The sequence below is a fragment of the Parus major genome, chromosome 2 (assembly GCF_001522545.3).
Source record: "Parus major isolate Abel chromosome 2, Parus_major1.1, whole genome shotgun sequence".
Taxonomy (NCBI): Eukaryota; Metazoa; Chordata; class Aves; order Passeriformes; family Paridae; genus Parus; species Parus major.
Window position 1 is genome coordinate 118328462 of NC_031769.1, and position 23038 is coordinate 118351499.

Sequence of the window (23038 nt, forward strand, 5' to 3'; positions counted from 1 at the left end):
GGTAACACAAGCACATGGCTAATTTTTACATATGGGAGGAAGAAGGAGGGGGAAGGATGCAGGAGGATGGAAGAATTTAGCTCAAGAATCTGTGTACTAGTCTTGTACTAAATAGTTCCAGCTTTGATCTAAATTTAGGCAATGAGCACTTCCTGTGGGAGACCATCTTCCAAAGCTGAAGAGTTTTGATGCTAAATATTTTTAGTGATTTTATAATTGGGGTAAAGTGGTTATTTGTTTAAAGACCTGGCTTTCAGACTGTTAAACACATTATTCTATATTCCCCACCATTTCCTCTCCTACTCCATGCTGGACTTCTGTTTATTCAGCTCCAGGTTTCACTGCATTTTAAGTGGGTTTTAAAGTTCTATGTACAACCACCAGGAGCAACACAAGCCCTTCTGTCATTATCCAGCAGTCTTCCATCACAAGTGACAAGACTGGCTGCTCCATACCTTGGTGCTGAGGAAGCCCATACCACTTTATCACGACTCCAGCACTGCTTTGTGGTTTTCTGAACAAACACAACTCCTGGACCTTTCTGTACCTCCTGTTCTCTCTCTCCTGGGAGACAAACTCTGTCTTCAAATTTTAAGAAAAGGCAATACATCCACAGCCCATACTTCAATCCCCTCAAATCCCTCCCCAACCTCAGAAACACAAAACCTAAAAATAAAAAATGAATAGACTATTCACTTTACAAAGTTCTTAATTCAGGAGACCTGATTTTCAACTGCTTGAGGTTAGCCATGCTTGTGGACACTGAAGTCTCTTTCTTGAAAGTTGGTTTTATAGTTTACATTTAGGGTGAGACACAACTTGCCTATAAAAAAGTAAAGCAGTAAACAGTTTAAACTGTTCACCTGTGCTGCCACTTGTCAATGGGAATATCAATAAAGAACAGCTGACCTTGTCTGTTTTAGATACATATTAGGATAAGATTAAAAAAACCCAACAAAATCCTCGAGTATTTTTCTGTGTTTCCATCAGCAATAAAAGGAGTCTGTAGGACTACCTTGGACTTGACTTTAGAGTTCTAGAGGGGATAAAACCTGCTGTCGGAGAATTGGTTTGTAGGCAAAACTGTTTCTTGTGTACTCCACAGAGCTCATGAAAAAGGAAATTTTAATTCTTTTAGAAATTTAATTCTTGGGGAATAAACATCTGAAGGCCATGATTTTGATCTATGGATGAAGGGCATAAATTTTTTGGTGATTGCTAAAGTTTACATTCTTGTCAAGTACCTAATACTGGAGGACTGAAGATCTTTGCCTTTAATCTTCTACTGACTTAATTGTATAGGATCTGAACTAGGAATTGAAATCAATCAGACATTTTAAAAATACTTCATTCTTGCCAGTTTAGCTGTGAATTTCTTGATGTCTGTATTTTTCTAGCATAATGAACCATAAGTTCTCACAGAGAATCTAAATCCTATCTCCACAGACAATACAAAATACAGGCTTCTATTGGAAACTAAACTAACATCCAGCCTTGAGGATAAATCGGTGCAAATTTCAGTAAGGAGAAATTAGTACAATTTGGCTTGGTTTTGCCTGAAGTGTGGGAAGGATTGAAAAACCACAATTGCTTCTACATAGTGGCAATAGCTGTCAAATTTTGTTGAAACAAAAACAGCAAAGTAACCTTAGGAGTTGCCTGGAAAACTGAGAATTTAACAATGCTGCATCCAGAGTGGAGCAGCACATTTGGCCTCTATGTTTTGTGGTTATAACCACTGTTGAAAGAACTGTCTACTAGTTATAGACTGCCAATAGGGCAAATAAAAATAATAATAATTTAAAGTTGTGACTTAGGACTGTTGCCTATCCCTCCTCAGCCTTACAGTACAATAGAGAAAATATTAAAAAGTGCATTGATACACACACAATAAAAAGATACAATAGGTTAAAAAGAATAAACAAGCTCAAACCTAGTTTGCACATTAGAAAATATACAAGATTTTTATAATTAAAGATGCAGCTGTGAATGAGACACATGAACGTTTCCATTGTATATGATCTGATCATGATTTACAAACTAAAGCTTCACACAGAGGGCTGCCTAGGGATTAATGATCAGCTGGGAGATTTCAGAGTGTAGGACAAATCTAAGGATCATTAACTCCAGCTAGTTATAACCTTCCCAGAAAATGCTTTATGCTAAAATTGATATTGTAATTACCCATTTTATAAATAATATAAACAGTAAGTAGCAGACTGTTTTTGCTGTGTCCCTTTTTCTTGGGACTCTGAAAACTGAAGCACTCTGGGTGATGTGGACTTGGCGCTTTTGGAAAGTGACTTCTGCATGAAAAGCCAGTGACATAACACTTCTTAGCTTATAGGTCCCAGCAATACACAATTTATTATTGTGTTGGGTAGCACAACAAGAAGTAATCTTGTACAGAAAGCAAAGAAATTCTGAACACAAAATTCAATGCAGATAGCCTTCCACAAGGAGACGTGATCCCTGCACTGAACAATTATCAGCAGAAACTTGAGGCTGAATATAAAGAATTTTTAAGATGACAAGAAAAGCCCATCAAATCCACTAATTTGGCACAGAAGTCTATTTGCTTTGATTTTAATTTGCAGGTCAAGCATAGCATGAAGATCAGTAATGCAAAGTTTGTTATCAGTCCTTTCAAACAACTCCTGTTCTTGAGCATGAACCTGTTTTCCTTGGGAGGAGTGTAGCTGCTATGCTGGGCCAGGTCAAGGGCCCATTTAGCAAGCACAACAGCAGTTCAACATCAGCCTATGGGAAAAGCTGTCAATTAGTTATCACTAACCAAGAGTCACGAGTATTTTCTCTTTGCCCGATTACCATCTGGGAAAGGCACCCTGCATTATCGCTCTCCTCCCAGGCAGAGTCTGTGCTTTTACACAGTGTGATCATTACAACCCAGTAACACTGACTGGGAAACTGAGTGAAGGCTGGATTTCAAAAGACAGGTAACAGCCTCCTGAAGTGCCAAAGTGCTACTCTTAGAGGAAGTCAGAAGGCAGGAATGCAGGCCTGGAACAAGCCATTCACACGTAACACAAAAATTAGCTTACCTGTTCATTGGGCTCAAAGCTTATCTCTTCTTTTTCCGTCCTCATAGCTATTAACTTTGTGCTACCGGAAGGGTCTGTCTTACTGTCCAACCGCTCCAGTTTTGGGGGTATGTCTGGTAAACCAATATCTTTAGTATCATCTTTATCTAGCAAGTAGCGAAGTAGTGCATTATTATTCTTCTTAGGACTCGCTGGCTCCTGTTTAACAGTCACCTCTGAACCAGGAGCTGTGCTACTGGACTCCTGGTTCAGTTCTTTGCCTGTGGCCTCTGCTGTGAGCTTGGCCAAATCGACAGGAGAACTACTGTCCTGCAATAGTCTGTGCAAAATTTTATGCTTCTCCTTGAGTGAGGTTCCGTGTGCTGAACCAGACCCAGGCAACCCTCCCGCGGAGTCCTTGCTGATGTCTCCCATGGTACTGGACAAAGGTGAAGGCTCCATCTGATCTGATTTGGTGGTCAGCAATTGTAAGAGCTTTGTCTGGCTTTTTCCGTCGTGCAGTTTACTCTGTCCATCAGGTCTCTCACCACTGACAACCGGTGGCATGTTGCTATCGCTGTTGTCTTTCTGCTCTCCTGAATGGCAGCTGCTCTCTGCTTGTCCAGTTGTACCTTCTGATTGCTCCCCATATATTCCAAAGCAGTCTTTAGAGTCCAGGCTTCCCATCTTGCTTAGCTGGGGAGGATTCATATTCACAGGGGAATTTTGTAAATTTCCCATTTTTAGGTCAGGTGAAGCCAACGACGATCCTAGAGAAACGCCGTGGCCCTCGCTGAGGGCCTGAAGTGCGTTCAGGGAACTGTTGGTGTAGTTATGGCTATTTCCTGTGCTGCTGCAGACTCCCACAGGTGAATGTAAGCTTCCTGCAGGGGAGAACTGACTGGGTGGGATGCGAGGACTTCCTGCCACTCCAGGGCTCACGCGATGCCTTGGGGAAAGCATAGAGTTTGGCTGCCCTGGGTTCATGCCGGGGCTGCTTTGTGAGGGGCTATTCATTTTTAGTGCATAGTTACTACCCTGAGGAGTGGATGCTTGTATGCTTGACACATGGTTCATTCCCCCTGAACCACCAAACCTGCCTGCTGGCATGCCCACTTGCTCCTTTGGGCCATTTATGGCAAAATTTATATTGCTACTGATGGTCATATCCTGACCTGGGTTCCCACTGCACATGGCCTGATGGGCAGGGCTGCTGGAACTAATTGGGTTCAATATCTTCCCCATTCCTTGTCCAGTCAAATCCTGATTCATTCCACAGACATTCTGCTCTCTATGTGGCAAGAGGAAGAAAAACAGCCTGTTAGCTAAATGACAGTAGCCAACTTGCAATTACATTACGGAAAAAGAAGCAAAACCCCAAACCTCACTTTAAAATAACACAAAACCCCTACAATCAAAAACAAATCAACAATTTGACAAAAGTGATATGCAACTCTCAACACGGATGAACATTAACAGTATGGTTTTTCAGTACCTCATTAGAAAACAATGAAAGAGAGGAAAAACAAAATTAAACCTCACTTAAATGACAGAAATGCTGATAGGTCACAGTTTCAGACTCCCTTTAATGTATCTCTCCTCTACAATTTGGCAAGAGCTAACTTCTAGAACTGAAAGAAATCTCATCTGAAACATATGACCCAACAAATACATGTTTTACAAGACAGCTGCAGACAGCTGTTTGCTGGAGTTTTGAATTTCTCTGAGTTAGCCCCACCACAAGGCTGGAGTGGGCTATTTGCCCACCAAGTTCATAGCGAAAAGAAAGTTGAAAAAGTCACATTTTTACACTGCCAGAGTGTTTCAATACTGCTCCAAAACAGCATGTGAGCCAAGGGAACTACTGGATACTGGTTCAGAATGAGAACAGTCTGTTAGCAATCCAGTCCTGCACAGGCATTTAGGAAAAGGAGAGAAGAAAAACAAACCACACACATAGGAGCTGAAACTCATATTTTAGAGATGTAGGCCGCAAGACAGAAGAAACAGAAGAGACACACACACACACACACACACACACACACAGAGAAAAAGCTCCTGTGAGAGCACCTGAAGGTCACTCTTCCTCAGCAAATTTTAATTAGTTTATGGGAAGATGTAATGCACTTTTTACTCTGTGCTAAAACTTAAATTAGGAAAATCAGACATATTCCCAAATGCTAAAAGCTACAAAAGAGACAGAGTCAAGTAGGTTAGGAAGGAAAAAATGAATTTCTGACAAAAAAAATCAAATCAGCTCTGGACTTCCAAAACCAAATACAAATGGAACATTCTTAATATGCATTCTCCATGAGACAAAATCCATTCCTATTTGCACAGTATAAGTAAGTGCAGATAAACCTCCACTTTTGCTAAAGCATGAGAAGTGAAATAATTGAAGAATACAGAGTGAATCTTCTTATTCTGTATTTGTTGCCTTAGGTATAAAGGTAAGGATGAAAAACATTAACTATAAAAAAAGGGCTATTTTTAAAACCTTATTACAAATACAATAGTACCAGCACTCTGCTAAAAATTTGCAAGAAAATATATTAGTACAATTTTAAACTTATTAGTGCTTTTTAAAATTTAAAATTTGGCACTTAATAAAATATTAAGTCCATTCAGCAATCCAAAGAAAACAAATTGCAGACAGCTTTTGGTCAGATCAATCTACAATTTCTATAAAATGGTTTCAGTTATAATTATGTTTAGCACTGTTTTCTTCCTCTCAAGAAAAATGACACCGAGGATTCAAGGAAAATGGTATTGTAATTACAGTCAGCCAATAAAACCTGAAACAAAATCTGATACAAATACACCAGGACACACAACGACTTAATAAAAATTGTATGTTGAAGTTTTGATGTCAGTGATTACTGAGCTCTGACTTTAACATATTATTGACTGTACTTTTTGAGAAAAAAACCCCAAACCAACAGTAGTGACACTCCTTAGGATTGGACATATGAAAGCCACTAAGCCAAACACCAGAAAAGACGAGGAATGAAGGGAATCAAAGAATTAAATAACACTTTGTTTCAAGTGCAGCCCTAGCCATCATAACATGTTCTTTTAAGAAGAAATAGAACCAATGATACCGAATCTGAACTACGAGAATTCTAAGTTTTCTAGATTTAATTACAGTTGGAAAATTCCTTGCATCTACTATGCAAAATACAGGAAATTAAAATACTGACATTAAGAACATGACATTGAAAATCCAGCATGTCATTTTTAAATTCTGAAATAATCTTACAGTCTTTTCCTGCTGCAAGCATTGAATTCAAAATCTTACTTTGTTTCCATGATATCAGTTCTGGGTCAACTGAAATCGATCAGCCTTAAACAACCCATTTGCTTTGGCAACCTTGTACTTTGCATGTCCCTTAGCAGAGTGTGGATGTAAGGAAGCGGCAGGATTACCTGTGAAGCATATGCAAGGAGATTACAAGCTGAGGTTCACTGGTCGTCTGAGAACGGATGAGCTTGCTCTTTGTTTGGGCAGAAACGATGGTGCCGTCCGACAGGGAAAAGCGATAAACGGGACTGAAGGCCAGTCCCTGCCTCAGCACTGCAGGCAAGCAGAACAACACCGTTAAACTAATGAGAAACTGCAGCTCAGGTAGCTCAGCTGCCCAACTTCTGATGTTCAGCATCGATGTCTCAGATGCAGTGCTAATTAAGCAAAACAAATGAAAGGAACATTTTGAAAATAACTAGATGCGATGCATACAAAATAAAGGATCCTGCATGCTGTAGGGTGATCAAATGAAAATCTGTAAGGAGTGACAGCAATAACAGGAAGATACCATGAAATAGAATGTACTTCAGAAGCAGACAGGAAGTTCTTAATGTCCATTTCACTTTTCATCAAATACGTGTCTAATTCCTTTTGTTCCTCAAACGCTTTTTCATTGTACCATCTACATCATGATGATTTAATAGAAATGTCCTTAGTTTTTAGATCACCTGTTTCCATTAGCCTGTGTACTCTCCTTACTGCTTGCCTAAATTGTCTTGCAATGGTTACTCTTACTACTTCTTTAATTTAAAAAATGCATAAACTCTTACATAAGAACAATTAGAAATGAGAAGTGGAATGAGAAAATATTACTTCTAAAAGAACAAATACAAAATATATATAGCTCAAAAAAATTAAAATACAATTCCCTAAAGCAAAACTGGGCCTCTTCTACCCTTTCTCAGTGTTGACTGCATTTCAGTTTTGGGGCTTACTTCACTTTATATATTCTTCAGCCTTTTATGTTTTTAATGCAAATCTGAACTTCAACAAATTCAGTTCTCTAACTTCCACAGACCTCTGTGACACTTCTTTAATGAAAAATTAAAACATGCTGTGGAAAAGCAAATCTCCCGAACATTTATTCTACTGTTCACTCTCTGCCATCAATGACACAAGTGTGGTCACTTACAATTTCTAGTCCAAAAGCAATCACATTAGGATTGCATGTATGAGAGAAGTAAAATACTTCAAAAATTTTCATATAATTATTTAGGGAAAAAATAGGAACAAAGCAATACAAATACATTTAATTTCCTATTTTTTTTTCATATACACATATTTTCTGTGGGGTTCTTTCTCTTTTTTCTTTTTCTTTTTTTTTAATTAATAGTATCATGTGATCTTCATTTCACTGCTTGTCTTCTAATATTTCCTGTTGTAATGAAATTACATGGTTTTCCAAGTGTGGCCTTTATTTTTCTGGTCTACAGAGCTACCACATTTTCAGCCTCACAAGACTGGTTACAATTACTTTCCTTCCCTGTCCCCCACTGTTATATATTGTTCTGCAAGGTTTCAAAGTATTATCTAGGCAGTGAGAAAACAGGAAGCACAATTTAAACAACCAGAAGGGCTTTTTCAGAGTAAAAATGTAACGAAAAACAAAAACCTACAACAGTGAAACAATACAAAACAAAATTTCACTGTTAGGTATGTCATTGTTTCAGTTTAACCTCTGGGCACCAGAAGGTCCAAAGCTCTTAACTTTAGCATATACCACATCAGGAAATTCCAGTACTCAATGCCAACAGGATACAAGTGAAATCTCTACTTAAATCATTTTCCAAACTAATTCTTTAAGCAAACAAGAATGTTTCCATACTCCTTTTGAGGAAATGCTATTTTTCTGACTGCGGCCAATAAAAACTTGCCATATATTCTGCTTTTTATACTGAGAGATAATTTTAAAGCATGTTTTCTATTTATCAAGCTAATGCTGTATTTTTTCACACTGTAATGCAGGATTACATGTAGGAGATCATTACTTTCTTTACTCCCATTCTCAAACCACAATGACTTGAAAACTGCAAGCACAAAGATGTTACAGCCCAAGATATGACTTGTTTTTCTTCTCCATACTTCAGGACAGGGGAGCTAAATATTTCAGCCATTATTCCTCTTCAGTGCTGCATCATTTGTAGGAAAGTAAATCCAGAACTTTTTCCTCCTCTTATCACTCCTCTTTTCACTCTGACAAGAAGAGAGGAGCCCTCTCATTTAGACTAATGCTACAATTTACATGACAATCCTAAACCATAACTGCAAAACAATACAGTGTGAACTCCAAAACACATATTTTCACCACTTCATAGGAAACTTAAGAGAGGACTCATTCAAACCTTAGGACCCAGTGTAATAGCTGCTAATTTGGTCAGGAATAACTTGATGACTGAAATAACAAGTGCTGGGATGCCATGACACATACCCCTAAATCATCTCAGGCACAGATGGGTCCTTACCTGCAACTGCTCTCTAAATCCCTGAGGTTTAACTTTAATTGCATACTGCCTTCTTCAGTTCTGTCTGACATCACAGCACAAGGCTGTGAACCTTTAGCACTTCTACTATATATACCCCTGAAAATTGCTGTTATCTAAAATAACACAGCAATTCTGTGACCCCACATTTATAAAACACCACCTGAAGATTTCAGGAAAGCAAAACATATTAAAGAATATTTAACTAATGCCTCATGATCACACAGCTCTTTTGTGTGTGTGTGTGTGTATTTGGTGGAATAATCTGATATTCCAGTTACAATTTAGCATCCAAGATGACATGTTTGTTGCTTAATGACCATAGTAACTATTTGTTACAAGCCAGCTGTAAACTCTGTTCTTTAAACATGAACCCAATGAATGATGCTTCTGTACTGGAAATGTTCCAGCTATTCCTAAATGGTTTTGAAATTACTTTCCCATGGACTAGATAGGGTTATTTGCTTTTATTAATTTGGGTTTGTGTTAACGGTTTTACAAAAATCCCCACCCAGTCACTACCACAGCAACCTCATGGGGACCATTCCAAAGTGCAATACCTTCCTACTTCTTACCTGCCATAATCTTGACTGAGTAGATGTGCTCCTGGGATATCCTGTAACTTACCAGCTAGATACAGTGCAACAATGTAGGTTTCCAAATAGTATGAGAGGTGCAGCTTTGGGAACCTACACTCAGTGTTTCTCACAGGAAATGTAACAGTAAAAGTCCATTTTTGTAGAGAAAAGGAACAAAGGCAATGAACTGCAATGTGTGAATTTGGGTTTTGCAGAATAATGGTCAGTGAACATTTTGGTGGACAACATACAAGGGTCTTTCTTTCCAAAATAATTTTGACATTTTTAAGATTTAAAACACTCCAAGATGTCACAGCTGTAACATCATTGTAACCAAGTTGTAACAGCCTTTAGGAAGGCTAAAACAACCAGTGAAAAAGCTGAAGACCTCAGTAGAGAGCCATCAGTTTGTTAAGTAAAGCAGCTTGAGAAAGGGACTGTCAGTAGCTGGTGATTGTTCCAGGAAAGCATAACAAAGAGAGCACAACCAAGAGATACAAATGGCAAAGAGGTTAAATATATAAAGTGCTAAAAGGATGAAACCTAACCTTCCTGGTGATGCCTCTTGGCAAAAGATATTTCTCCCTCGTGCTGCGAATGGAACCTCTGAATGCATCTTCTCACCAAATCCTCCCAGCCAGGTTTCATAGCTGCTCGCATGGTACTTGTGTCCAGTGAAGTTATTTTGCCTGATATTAGATACATCAGAAAATATTTGTTATAGCAATTTCCCCACTGAGGAAAAATAAATGAAATGAAAACCTTCTACTCCTATTTCACAATACCTTGAAGATCCTGGCGTGTAGTAAAGCTCTCTGACGAAGGAAGAAGTGGTCTTTCCTTCATTGGAGCTCTTCTTGCAACACAAATCAAGCAAGACTGCAAATCTTAGAGAAAAATGTTACTTCATTTAATTTTTATGGAAAGGGAAGACTTCTGCTTCTACAAAGACTTCAGAAATACTTTAAAAAAGCTCTTTATATCTATTTGGACCAAAAAAAAAAGATTTTGTACCAATAAATGCACAGACAAAACTCAGTTGGTTTGTATCTTCATTACTTCTTAAAACATTAAATAAAACAGGAAAGGTGGGTTTGTTCTCTTTCAGAAGAAAAATTAACAAGGACTCCACCACAATCTGTAATATTGGCACATGTTTAAGGATCTACCTGTAGTAGCTCAACCACTCAGGACATAAGTAATAAAGAAAAATATACTGCATGCACAAAGAGCACATTTCTTCAACACTCACCATTTTGTACCTTCTAAGCCAAATTTCTTAAACTTGTCCCAAATGCTTGCTGTTCCTGAGAACTCACCTTCACAATAACCATTTTTCACTTACCTGAATACTTACAAAACAATCTGAGGAAATTTACCTGCTGAAGTAATAAATGGTAAAGGAAATGGTGAACCACGATTGCCTTTAAATTCTAAGAATTCAAAAAATTGCCCTTTGAAACTTTCCTCCTAATCAGCTATGCTTTTCTTACAATTGCAGCAATATAAAACTAGGGTGTCTCTCTTTGAGGTAAACATAATTTCTCTAAGTTTTCTCAGTTGGTTTAATAAATAGATGCAAGCAAGTGTATACTCTCATAGCCAAGACAAAAGTACATTTCTACAGTTAAATAAAAAAAAAAACCTAAGAATTTTTTCAGTTTTCAGGACTTAGAGGTCACTTTTTCAACTGCTCTGAAAGTGCATTAACACAAACTGGGAATGGTAATTACCTTCGCCATCCTCCTTGAAAGAATTTGGTTGAGAAACAGCAAAGCACTGCATAGTTTCATATTTCTGATGTGCTTCCTGGTTATCATGGCCTTCTTCAGAATCAGCAAGAGGTTTCACCAGCATCCGACAATTAAAGGTATGGCTATTACGCCTAGGAGTGTCACCAGACCAAGATCCCCCATTCACTGAGCAAAAGCAAAATTGGACAGTGAGACAAATCTGGTATCAGGCATTTCTGCTGCTTATCCACAGGAAATTAATCAAGGTGCTTTACAAACTGTTTGGGAAACAAGCCCATTTAACAACAACAATTTAATTTTAATATTAAATCCCAAACCAGCACGTAATTAGGTCATTTATAAAATTAACAGATTTTAAGAGCACTGCTAATTTGTTCAGCTATTATGTTTTTTTCAAGTGACTTAAAATGACATAGGGGAAAAGCAGAATATAAGTCCAAATATTGGTGCATGCAAAAGTTACATAGCACAGCAACAGCCTGCTGGGTAGATCAAGTTGATTTATGAGACTGAAAAAAATAAGGCAGTATTTAAGATCTTTCCAGTAAACTTAAAAGATACTACTAAAAGACATGGCTACATTGTATAAAAATCTCTGTCCAGATTAGAAAGGGAAAGAAACAAACTAATATGCACTTATAAAAACAGGAAGCAATACCACAGGGAATATATTGAAACACACAGTCACAGCTACAATGGGAAAGACTGAAGGGTTGAAATGACCTGGGTGGAGCTATGGATAAAACTAAAGCCTAACACAGTACTTAAGACAAGTAAAAAAAGAAACAAAATCCTGAGATGCACAAATATAGGCACTGGACATCAGTCAGAGCGAATTAATGTTACAGTACATTAGGAAATGGCAGGGTCATATTTAAAATACTCTTCACTTGCCCTCTTCAGTCATAAAATGCAATAAATGCAGTAATATATTGACTTTAGCCATTTACATTTTTGCTTCTTCAGAGTATATAAGTACAGTAATAAAATGCTAAAGTGAATTGAGTAATACTTTTTAAACTGCTGTGAGTAAATGAGGAACCCAGTATTGACTCCTTCTTTTCAGCTCCTCCAAAACTCAATGACATTAAAACTAATATTAATATGAATCCAAAAATGGCTGGAACTAACAAAAACAGGTTTGGAAAGTTAAGAGTAAATGCTGCTGAGAATAAAAACATTGAAATAAAAATTCTAGCCTAAGGAGTTTTCTGATTTTTCTCTTACATTCCTCCTTTTCTGGGCCATTCTTGGAACAAGCAGCCTAGACAGAGAACTAACAGAGTTCACACAGCTAATGCTGTCTTTTAGTGATTCACTCTGGAGATCCATTAAAAAATATCAGCTAACATGAATTACTAAGAGCAATTTTAACAAAGAAGAATTGGAAAGGAGTGGAGGATGCTTTTGAGAATAATATTAATCTTTCATAGTCTATATATACATTAAAAATAAATAATGTATATGATGAAACGGTAAGTAGTGTCAGGACTTTAACTTAAGTTATTGAAACGTTGACTTATAAAATCAAAGTTAAATAAGTAACGGTATGACATGAGGAAAAGTTACATACCTAAAGATTTTGGCAGCAGGATTTTGACAAATTCATTGTGGTCCCCTACATGCAGGATGCTGTATATGCTTGTGTTCATCAGCTCTTCTTGGTTGTACCTCAGGTACTGTGTCACATTCTCAGAAACAAACACAACATTACCTTCTGGGTTCACTACAAAGAAGAACCCATCCAGGGCCTAAAGGGGGAAAACCCGAAAACGAGAGAGATAAACACAGTAACAAACAATCAAATTAACAAAATATACATAAAATAAATTCTCCATCCAGAAAACATAACAGAATCTTTCCTCATCCATTCCAGTTCTTATATTAGTGTCTGTAAGAGTAAAGGACACATTCAGATTAAGCATCTAATCTTACTTATATGACACTAGTGTAAAAGCACAGAAAGGTGCACAACCCTACAAAATAATGAAACCCATGCATGGAAACAAACCAAATTCCCCATCCCAAACAACCAAACATAATGGAAGAGGTAACCTTCTGTCTATCTGCCTGTGTATGAAGTAAGGAAGCACCAGAAGATGGTTCTGCTAAACCCACAGCCTGTTCACTCCTCTATGCAGCACAGGAAGACTGATCCCAGGAAAACACCATGGGATGTCCTGGCACAAGGCAAGGAAAACACTGGCAGAAAGAAAGACTCTCTCCACATCCCCAGCAGTGCATCTTCATAGAGATGAGGCCCCATGGAGCTGGGAATGTGAGGCATTAAAAGCAGAGAAAGGCAAAGGGAGAAGAGAGCAGGCAACGAGCAGAGAAGATGGGGGAGCATTAGACTCTGCTTTTAGGACTGCTTTCATTTTTAAAAATTTGACACCAGTTTATTTCAGTCCCCACATCATCCAAGGAATAAAGAGGCATCAGATTTTCACCTTCACAACTCAGCTTCATGGTTTTCCAAAGGACTTAAAGTTTCTGTGAGGAAGTGTCTACATTAGTATTTTCTGCTGATTGGTTTCCCTTCTTATCTCTTGTGACAGTGATGACCTAGCTGCAGCATTCTCTCCAGGATATCTGCCCTACGTTATCTGAAACCTAAGCCAAATACTACATCACTGCTACCCACTGAAGATGAAGTAAAAATCTGAGTATTGATAAGAAATTCTCATACAAACTTTATTTTTCTTAAGATGCAAACATGATTGCAAATGGTAGAAATATATCATTATAATTTTATGTAATATGAGCAGATAAAGGGAGGATACAGTTAAAAGCATCAAAGCTTTTGGTCTAAGCATTCAATTAACAATCTACACAGACTTCTGCAGCTTTGCCTGATTTATTCACCTCTCTAAGGATTGGCAGGAAATCACTGGAAGAGTTGTAGTTATTGTATCTCCAGGGACAGAAATAAATTAGAAAAACAGGCCACCCACAATTCATTGTGGGCCAAAACCAAGGGGATCCATACTAAATCTGAACACAGCTCACTGCAAAAGAATCTGAACAAGGAGGAGCTGCCACAGCAAGCACAAGGCATTTTTTATTTGACCCAACTTGCATACTGCACTAGTACTGTGTTGGTCTTAGCAGGCAGTTCTCAAGTCCACTCATTACAGAGACTTGTTTAAAATATTACTGAGCAGTTAGCAAATCTAGACAATAAAAGAGAAGGCTAAGGATAGATTTTACTTCTGCCTTCAGCCACCCAGCAGGAGGCTAAAGAGAAGACAAACCAGGCTCTAGGTTAGAGGTTCACAAGGGAAGGATGGGATGCACCAGTCACAGGTTGCAAGTCAGGAAACTTCATGGAGATACAAGAAAAAAAATTCCTCCAAGAAGGTGATCAGATACGGGAAGAGGCTGCAAACAGAGATATTCAAACTTTGGCTGGACTTGGATCTGGGCCACCTGCTCTACTTGGACCAGCTTACACTGGGAGGTAGAAATACACAAGCTCCAAAGGTTTTTCCCCAGCTAAGTTAGATAAGTCAATGATTTTGCTCCAGGGGAGGGTCAGTGAAAGCACAATGCAAGCAGAGCAGCTGAGCCAGTGGCTGACAAACGCTTTATTTGTTCTATTTTAAAATGACAACATAATAAAACCCACTAATAAATGTATAAGTGCATACTTTCCCTGTCTACCTCTAAATTCAGATAAACTAGGCCTTTTTTGTTCCTGTTGTCAAATTCTGATCTCTAACATTGTTTTTTATCATTGCCTTCTGTTTGTTTCTGATAATTCTTGGTTCTTCCTGTTGATTTACTTTCTTTGTGAGCCTTGTCCTTTAGATGTATTTCTTAACATTCATTACATTTTCCTGCTGAGTAGTATTTATTTTAACTAAAAAAGATTTACAAATTAATTAATAAATTGAGGTTCTAGTATAATTTTCAGCATAGTAATTTCTAGTATAATAATCAGCATCTCTGCTATGGATTAATGCCTTAGGCTGCATTTCACCACCACTTAAAAGCCAGTGTAAGCATGGCCCATTTGATTTAGTACTTCCTACATCACAACAGCAACCTGTACTGTCTGAGGCTATGAAGAGCTGGACCAGAGAGCCAAGCACTAATTAAAGGAAAAAAAGATGCTAGCCACATCACTCTCCAGCTGGCCAACCATAGAAGCCACGGTATTTAGGCTGGCAGAAGGGTGTGGGTTTGGCTGAGCCATCCTGCTTGGCAGCTGTCCACACATCAATTCACAGGGGCTACAAAACCAAAGCTATCACAGATGCTTATTGGAGCCCTAAGGATAAAATTTTCAAAGGTGGAGATGGCAAGCAAGAGATTATGAGAATTACTGGCATCTCACAATAATCTTCAATTTTCCCTACTGTTTCCTAGAGTGGTAACTTCTTTGGCAAAGAAGTGCTCTCTGTGCTGTTCTGTCACAGCTGTTTCTTGAGTTGATCACAGACGTGGCCATCTGGGCTTAGAATAACAAAGGGCCTTGTATTTCAGTCTCTCATTTCTTTCTGTTCTCTTAGAAAATAATCTTGCAGGTAAGCAGCAGCAGGCTTTTGAGGAAGTCAGTGCACCAAGACACTTGAATATTTTAGAGCCTCCACTATTGCAATAATTTCTTACTTCTGTTCCCAGATGTGAGCCACCACAATCAAAAACTTTTCTTCAGAGCTATTGGGAAAATTGGTGAACAAATAATGGACAAAATGATGGAAGAGAAATCAAGAAAACAGATATTTTAGATTACATACTGGGACAGAAAATACATGTGTGTTCTTTGAGAGGTTGTCATCTCTCTCTTGGCTATTTTTCCACACTTTCTTCCTATCTACTTTATGTTTTAAGCAAGAAATATGTTAAAATATTCCTCAGAGGCAGCTGCCTGATAAATTTTACTCACTTTCTTCAGATGGAAACCCTCATTATTTTGAGGATTCTTCAGTTTTATTCTTTAATAAAAACATACAATTATATTTCTAAACCAAATCAAGTAATAAACTGTTCATCAGCATTGCCATTTTTATTATTATTTGGCAATGAGAAAGGGTAGGTTTTTTTAAGAGGTTGTATAAAGGGGTTCTGTAAAGATGAAATAACTGAATTGCATTTCCTTAAGGTGATAAAGACACAAAGACAGTATCTGTAGTCTTTTCACAGTAAATATAGAACAATTTTCAGTCCTTTTTAAGTTTCTTGGTGCAAAACGACCATGGTTCGTTAATTAAGTTCCACAATGTTTCATTGTAAATATGCAAAGGAAAACTAAACTAAATTAAATGGAACAACAGAATAAATGGGTGATTTTACATGTCGTGTTTGCTGCAACAGCCAATCACACAAGATAAGCCAGGAAAAATATAATCTTATTCTTATTTTTCCTGTGATTAAAACAGGTCCTTACAATTAAATTAATAGAAAATGAAAGATAAATTTTAACATAGCAGTGTAAGAGATGAATGCATGTATAATAAATATTAAATTAAATAAATTAATTTGCTACCCCCACTTTTAAAAGAACAATGCCTCCAACCTGTATAATCTTGTTTTGCAGTGTGAATTTGGAGCCTTTATTTCTACACAGTATAGAAAATTATGTCTTCATTTCACCAATTATGGAAAATAAAGCAAATACTTAAAACTGTTATACATGTATTCAGAAATGACAGAATAATTATGCCTTTGCTAAAGCTGGTTCCTTTAGCTTGACTCAGAGTTTTGTGTTTTATGTTACCTAAAGTAACATTTATTCTTCCTTACAGATAAAGTCTGCAGCCAAAACAGGATGGGAATAAACAGTTTGCAAGTGAGTTTAAGCAGATAAAGCAGTAGTGCCAAAGGACTACAGCAGCACATGACATAAGGATGGATCCCTGATAACATACCCACCCAACATTACTGCTCACACACACACTTGGAAGCTAGGCTTGAATCATACTGCCTTTTGGGGTATCAAAATAACAGCTAAAATCATACAGAAATCTTAACAAACTGAAATACACATCCTGAAAATCTCTCCTAGATTAGTTTCATATTCTAGAGGGAAGAGTTCTGCTTCAAGTGCTGAAATAATAAAGTATTTCAGCAGTATAGCAATGACATGCAATTTTAGAGGAATATTATTCACTTGTATACTACAGTATATATAAGTCAATGTTTAAGTGCAACAAGTCTTCCACAGCCGTTGTGGTTCAAAGCAAATAAAAACATGCACGAGCAGAGACCCAAGACCAAGAAATAAATATGCTGTCTGCTCTTTAATGACATAATCCCAAATAGCCAGGATGGCTTGTCCCTCTTGACCATTCCTTTACCGCGACCTGTCGCTACACCTTTTCATTTCATTCATCCTAGGAGGGATGAATGAAATGAAATACAGGGATTTTGTGTTCTTTACCTCAAGCATCATTGGTCCAAGTGCATCCTTGTCGATGACACTCTGACCTGTAGACGATACATCTGCTTTTTGCACTTCATCTTCATTAGCTGCTGCTGCTTTTTCTGCAAGAGAGAAAACAATGTGTTAAGTGACAGTGGACTGATCTCACTGATGCACCAAGAGCCCACAGAGTATTGAGAAGAGCTGTGAAACGCTTACACTGCAACAGTTCTGAAAATGAGATTAGACAGTCTCCCATAGTGATTCAACAGAAGCATAACTAGCCTATTTGCTTCTCAGTTTTCAGGCCTCATGACACAAATGAAATAATTTCTCATGTTTCTCTGCTAGACATTTCACCAAACTACAGAGCCTAACACTGGGCAAAGACAAGGGCTCTTTATGAAGGTGCAGTGAGCAAAAACCAGGATCAAGTGTAGTAGAAGACTGATCTAAAAGAGCATGCAAAGCTTACAGCTGCACAGCTTTTCCATGACTGCTATATTTAGAAAGAAAAACGTACGTCCACAATCTACGGTTTCAGTACTGAGAAACAGCGGCCCCAGTTCTGTTCCCATGTCCCCACCCACATTCTTACTATCACGTAATTTTCATACCGCCTTATTTACCAACATGCCATCAGAACTACATAAAATTTCAAGTGCTGCATTTGAAAATTACAAGCAAGAAAAGAATGACTTCAGGTTCCTGGAATATGATTCCATACGTTAAAATGTATTGTATACAGCATCACAGGTTGTACCCAATTCCAAATGTAAGGCTTTCAAACCTAGTGGGTTATAATTCCTATCAAGTATTAATACCTATATTAATTTTTCTATTTCAAGAATGGCATTTTTCTTTAAGGATGAATTAATGAAAGTAATATAACTACTATGTAAAAAACATATTCTAATGCATATTGTACATTGTAAATTAATGAAACAAGTTACTTTTTGTTGTTAGTTCTATATTCAAAACATTGTTTTACTATTGCTAGGGCCATCCTGCAATTTAGAATACTAAAAAAAATTAGAAATTTCTTATTTTTAAGTATGATGTAATAGATTATTTTACTAACACGAATGTACACTGAAATTATAACAGGAATTTACGTCTTCAACAATAAACTAGAAGTACATTCATTGTAGGAATTACTGAAAGTACCATGTGTGGATAGAAAAAATGGCCTTTGAAAAATCACTGTTAGTAAAAATTAAAGCATCAATCATGCAAATTGAAATGTAGTGTATAGTATTTTCCACTATCTGTAGATCTGCAATAATGCAGGTAAAGTTCTCCTGAACTTTCCTTGGCATAGGTTTTAAGGTCAGTGTGAATTATGTGTTGCTCAGACACAAAGAAAAAGGAACTGCTTTTGTGAAGCCCTGGGTGTTCTCCTGTCAGCAATCACCTGCTGGCAATAAGGCTTTGGTCACTTGGGCTGTCTCATCCTAGACTTCTATGGTTTCTTGCTCTCATGAAAAGACTCACAAAAATTTTAGCTGTCTTCTTAGGTGTTATACTCTATATAACACCATTGTGAATAATGATTTAGCAAGTTGCTCTGAAGATAGAGTTGCAGCTAACAGACTAATTTTAAATCACTCTGATTAGCATAACCTGATGGAAATAAATTCACTAGAAATAACTATTAACATTTCCTCTGTTACTTAAACTCACGAGGACATAAAATTAGTATTTCTGGTTTAGACTAGGGGTGGGATTTTATTTTTTTCCTTACATTTCTTGTTTTGGCAAAAAGCAGAAATTAGGTATAAGAGAAAAACAATTGAACAATCCTTCTCATGCTACAACACAGCAGAGTTGGCACCATACAAAACTGAAAACATGTTCTAAAAATTCTAAAAGAACTCTAAAAATAGAGTTGAGCTTTTAATAAAGCCAGTGATGATATCTGTTTCCCATCTGTTCCTGCTAGCATAAAGTGATCTCTATCTTCACACTGCAAAATATTAGAATGGACAGGGATATCAGCTTCTTGCTCTCATTTGACCACTGCTTCAGCCATTGATACCACCTTGACTGTGGGAGAACATGGGATTATTCTCTATGAGACAGAAATGGAGGGGCTGCAGATATGGTCCAACAACGGAGTGCAAGCACATTAATTACAGTTTCCTCATGTCACCAGTTTACAGACTACTTTTACTGATTTTTTTCCACATAATACGACATATTTGCTGCTGATTTTTTCACTCTTACAACTATGGAGTTTATACAAACCACCCATAACATTGATAAAAACAATTGTTTTCTTTCATGCACACTGATGAGGTTTTATACAAATGAAAATTAGGACATTTTTAATTATTATAATAGTAATCAACTATTACAGAAGCTGCAATACCAGGTCGGACCAAGGATCTCTCGGACCTCACATCCAGTTTCTGAGAGCTGCTGGTTTCCTCTCCACTTCCCCGTTTTCTTAATTTTGATTGTTTGATCCCTGACTGCTTCTGCTTCATCACCAGCTGTCCCTAACAACCATTTGACTTCTTAATTTTTGACACTCTTTTCCTCAGAGGGCCCAACATTTTTATGGAATCAATAAAATCAATGCTTTCTCAAGGAAAAAGAGTAACAAGTGGAGAAAATATGAAAATGCTATTTATATTCAAACGTTACCTATCTGCTTTCCCCAGAGAAGGTGACAATGTACACCTACCTACTCATGAACTTTGGCCAGGAACTCTCAAAAGCAGCATAAATCACAAGTGCTCTGAAATGATGGACTTCCTAATCGGATCTGTAACTTAATCAGGTAGGAATTTGAGTAGCTGGAGAGCTTAGAAGAGGCTACACATCCAGGCAACAAGCCACACTTAAATTTAAGTGGCATTGTATAGAAAACCTAGGCCTCAGACAGCCTCTGAGTAGGACCAGCTGTAATTTACGTCACTGTTATAAACTGCAGCTACTAATAATGCTCAACTATGCAATAAATTACCCATTTTTGACTGAATTACGAAGCCCCTCGTGTAGACAAAGCCCCTTGTGTAGACTTTATCAGCACATACAAGAAGAGTAAGTGCGAATCCTGTCAGCAGCATCATCCTGACAGTCAGTCATGGGGAATGTGTTGAAACACAAATCTTTCCCTCAGCAGTACAGCATGTGGGGCTAATTGATAAAAACAATTTGTTGCAGGAAGGCTGGAAAAGAACAATGATTGGTACACAAATTTCTAATGCAAACAAAATAATGTCTTATCACAAGTCAGTATTCTTCATTTTTCTTATAATTTCCAGCTTCTGTTGTTAAGTAATGGTGCAAAAAAAAAGTTTACTTTTCCTTTTTTACTTCTACCTTTTTTAAGTACATGGGAGCCCAACAAAGAAATCAAAAGCATAGAGAGTTTATAATTTCTACACTAGATTAATGATCTTTGAATGTCAAGGCTTAGGAAAATAGCTGTAAAGGCCCAACCTTTGCAAAGCCCCTCAAAACCCTGTTTTCCCAGCCCCACAAGAATTGTTGGTGTTACCCTTTGACTAACCACAGCCACTGGATGTTGCTACTGCAGCCACATGGAGAGTGAGAGCTGGTTCCTTGACCTCACACCTTCCAGTGACACCCCTGTTAAATGTCAGCCAAGTGTTAGCAGGTATCCTACAGGCACAGTGGCCAAAGGGCAGCAGAGAAAGATTGTGGACAGAGAAACACAACCTTCTGCTGCCAGGAAATGAGCAGGATGGAAAGAGACCTCCCATGGCTTCATCTCCATACAGGGAAATCTGCACTGGAGAGGGAGCACTGAAGTAGAAACTGGTCCCATCCTTATGAATATGGCTACCAGGGATCAAGCATATTTTATCTGAATTACAGCAGTATAAACTTCACACACATGAAATAATTATTAGCTCCGCTCAATTAAGAGTTTAGCCTAGAGAGAGAGAAAAATTCAAATAAAATACAAGTACCCCTGAGAGACATACTACAAAGAATATATACATCCAATTATGTAGTATTTTAGTGATGTGTGTAATTTAGACTGTAAACTGTGGGTTTGTTTACAATTGCATAAGCAGTATTATACTAAAATACATATTAATATTTTCAAAATGGGCATCTTCCTAGTGATCATAAACTGTATTTACTTTTCTATATTTAGCATACAGAATAAAGAAGGGAAAAAAGCCCTCAAAAATATTTTCTGACAAATTTATGAGTGGGAAGCCTCAAGCTTTACTCAAAGCTCATTCCAGATTCTGAAAGCAAACCTTTGTGAAATCACATTAGTTTAACAGAAATTCGTAAGTCAGAGAAACAGAAGCCAAAAGCAATAGTTGGAAGTCTCCTGCTTCATTTTAACTTAGCAAGCCTTCATTTTCCATCCTCCCAACTCAAGTTCTCTGCATTTCTGACAGCAGATTCTGAAGTGTTACTGACAGGCATCACCTTCTCTTGGTTGTGTTTCAAACCCTACTTTCCTACAGGTGGGCAGGCAGGGCCAGCTGAACCACTCAAAAAGCTCTCTTTGTCTGTATTCAAGCTCTGCTCCAACTTCCTTAAGGAAACCCACTACTGAAATATTTTCCTTTTCGTGCTCTCTGCAAAACCAAAATGCATTTTTGAATTAGAAGAGCAAAACTTAGCCTCTGCAGGAATTTCAAAAAGCAAAATTTGAAAGAGAAAATTTGCATCAACACAGATTTAGCTTATTTTTCATTGGGGCAATATTTAAGGTTCTTCACAGAACAAGAAGAGTAAAAAAGAGATGCTGGTGAAATGCCGGGCAGGGAAGAACCTATGCTCTAAAAACCACGAAAGAAAAAGTTCAAGAAAAAAAAACCAAACAAACACAAAACTTGTAACAGGTAAATTCAAGTTTATTATCCAATACTGTTAAAAACAGGTTTCTCAGATGCCCTGTATATAATTCCTGCTCCTTGTAATTTTCTGGAATTGCTATTAAAATGCCACACATATCTCAAATCACCCTTTTTTGTACAATAGGTAAAAAAATATAAACAAAGAGATTTGTAATAAGTGACGCTAGAAAGCTCAACTGCACTCTTCAAAAAAAACCATACAAATCAAGATCCTTATAACAGTAACAGGAACATCACTTGAAAGTGAATGTAAATGCCATACAAAGTTTAAACATGCAATTTTATTTTAAACCGGAAAAATCTTGAAAATAACTTATCTCCTCTGTTTTTTGTACATATTAGCCAACTACTTTTGTCTTGCCTAATTCATATATGTAAGTTTGCCATGCATGATCCTTCTGAACTGCTGTGCAAAAATAACATCCAAACAATCAAGAAAACTGCAGAAGTACCTAACCGTCCAAAGATAAGGGCACATACAGTACTAAAAACTAATGCTAACATACAATAGAAAGTATATTTAGCAAAGGCTGTATTTTAGCTGATCTTACAGTTTTGAGTATTATATTAAATAACATTTCAAATATTAGATGTAAAACATCTGTGTATGACTATTGCTAAGTAATTGTATTGACTGTGGTAATGGACAGGAGGTTTT

General features: G+C 37.4%; 1 protein-coding gene across 4 annotated transcripts in view; it reads right to left on the minus strand.

Moving 5' to 3' along the window:
- Positions 1-23038, minus strand: part of NCOA2 (nuclear receptor coactivator 2) — a 180026-nt gene that overhangs the window by 34313 nt on the left and 122675 nt on the right. For all 4 annotated transcript variants that reach the window (XM_015618099.3, XM_015618102.3, XM_015618100.3 and 1 more), the window contains 7 exons: positions 17543-17646; positions 12731-12908; positions 11137-11322; positions 10189-10290; positions 9952-10092; positions 6468-6615; positions 3063-4332 (listed from right to left, as the gene is read on the minus strand). In XM_015618099.3, the coding sequence (XP_015473585.1) occupies positions 3063-4332; positions 6468-6615; positions 9952-10092; positions 10189-10290; positions 11137-11322; positions 12731-12908; positions 17543-17646 (2129 nt within the window). The remainder of the gene's footprint in view (positions 1-3062; positions 4333-6467; positions 6616-9951; positions 10093-10188; positions 10291-11136; positions 11323-12730; positions 12909-17542; positions 17647-23038) is intronic.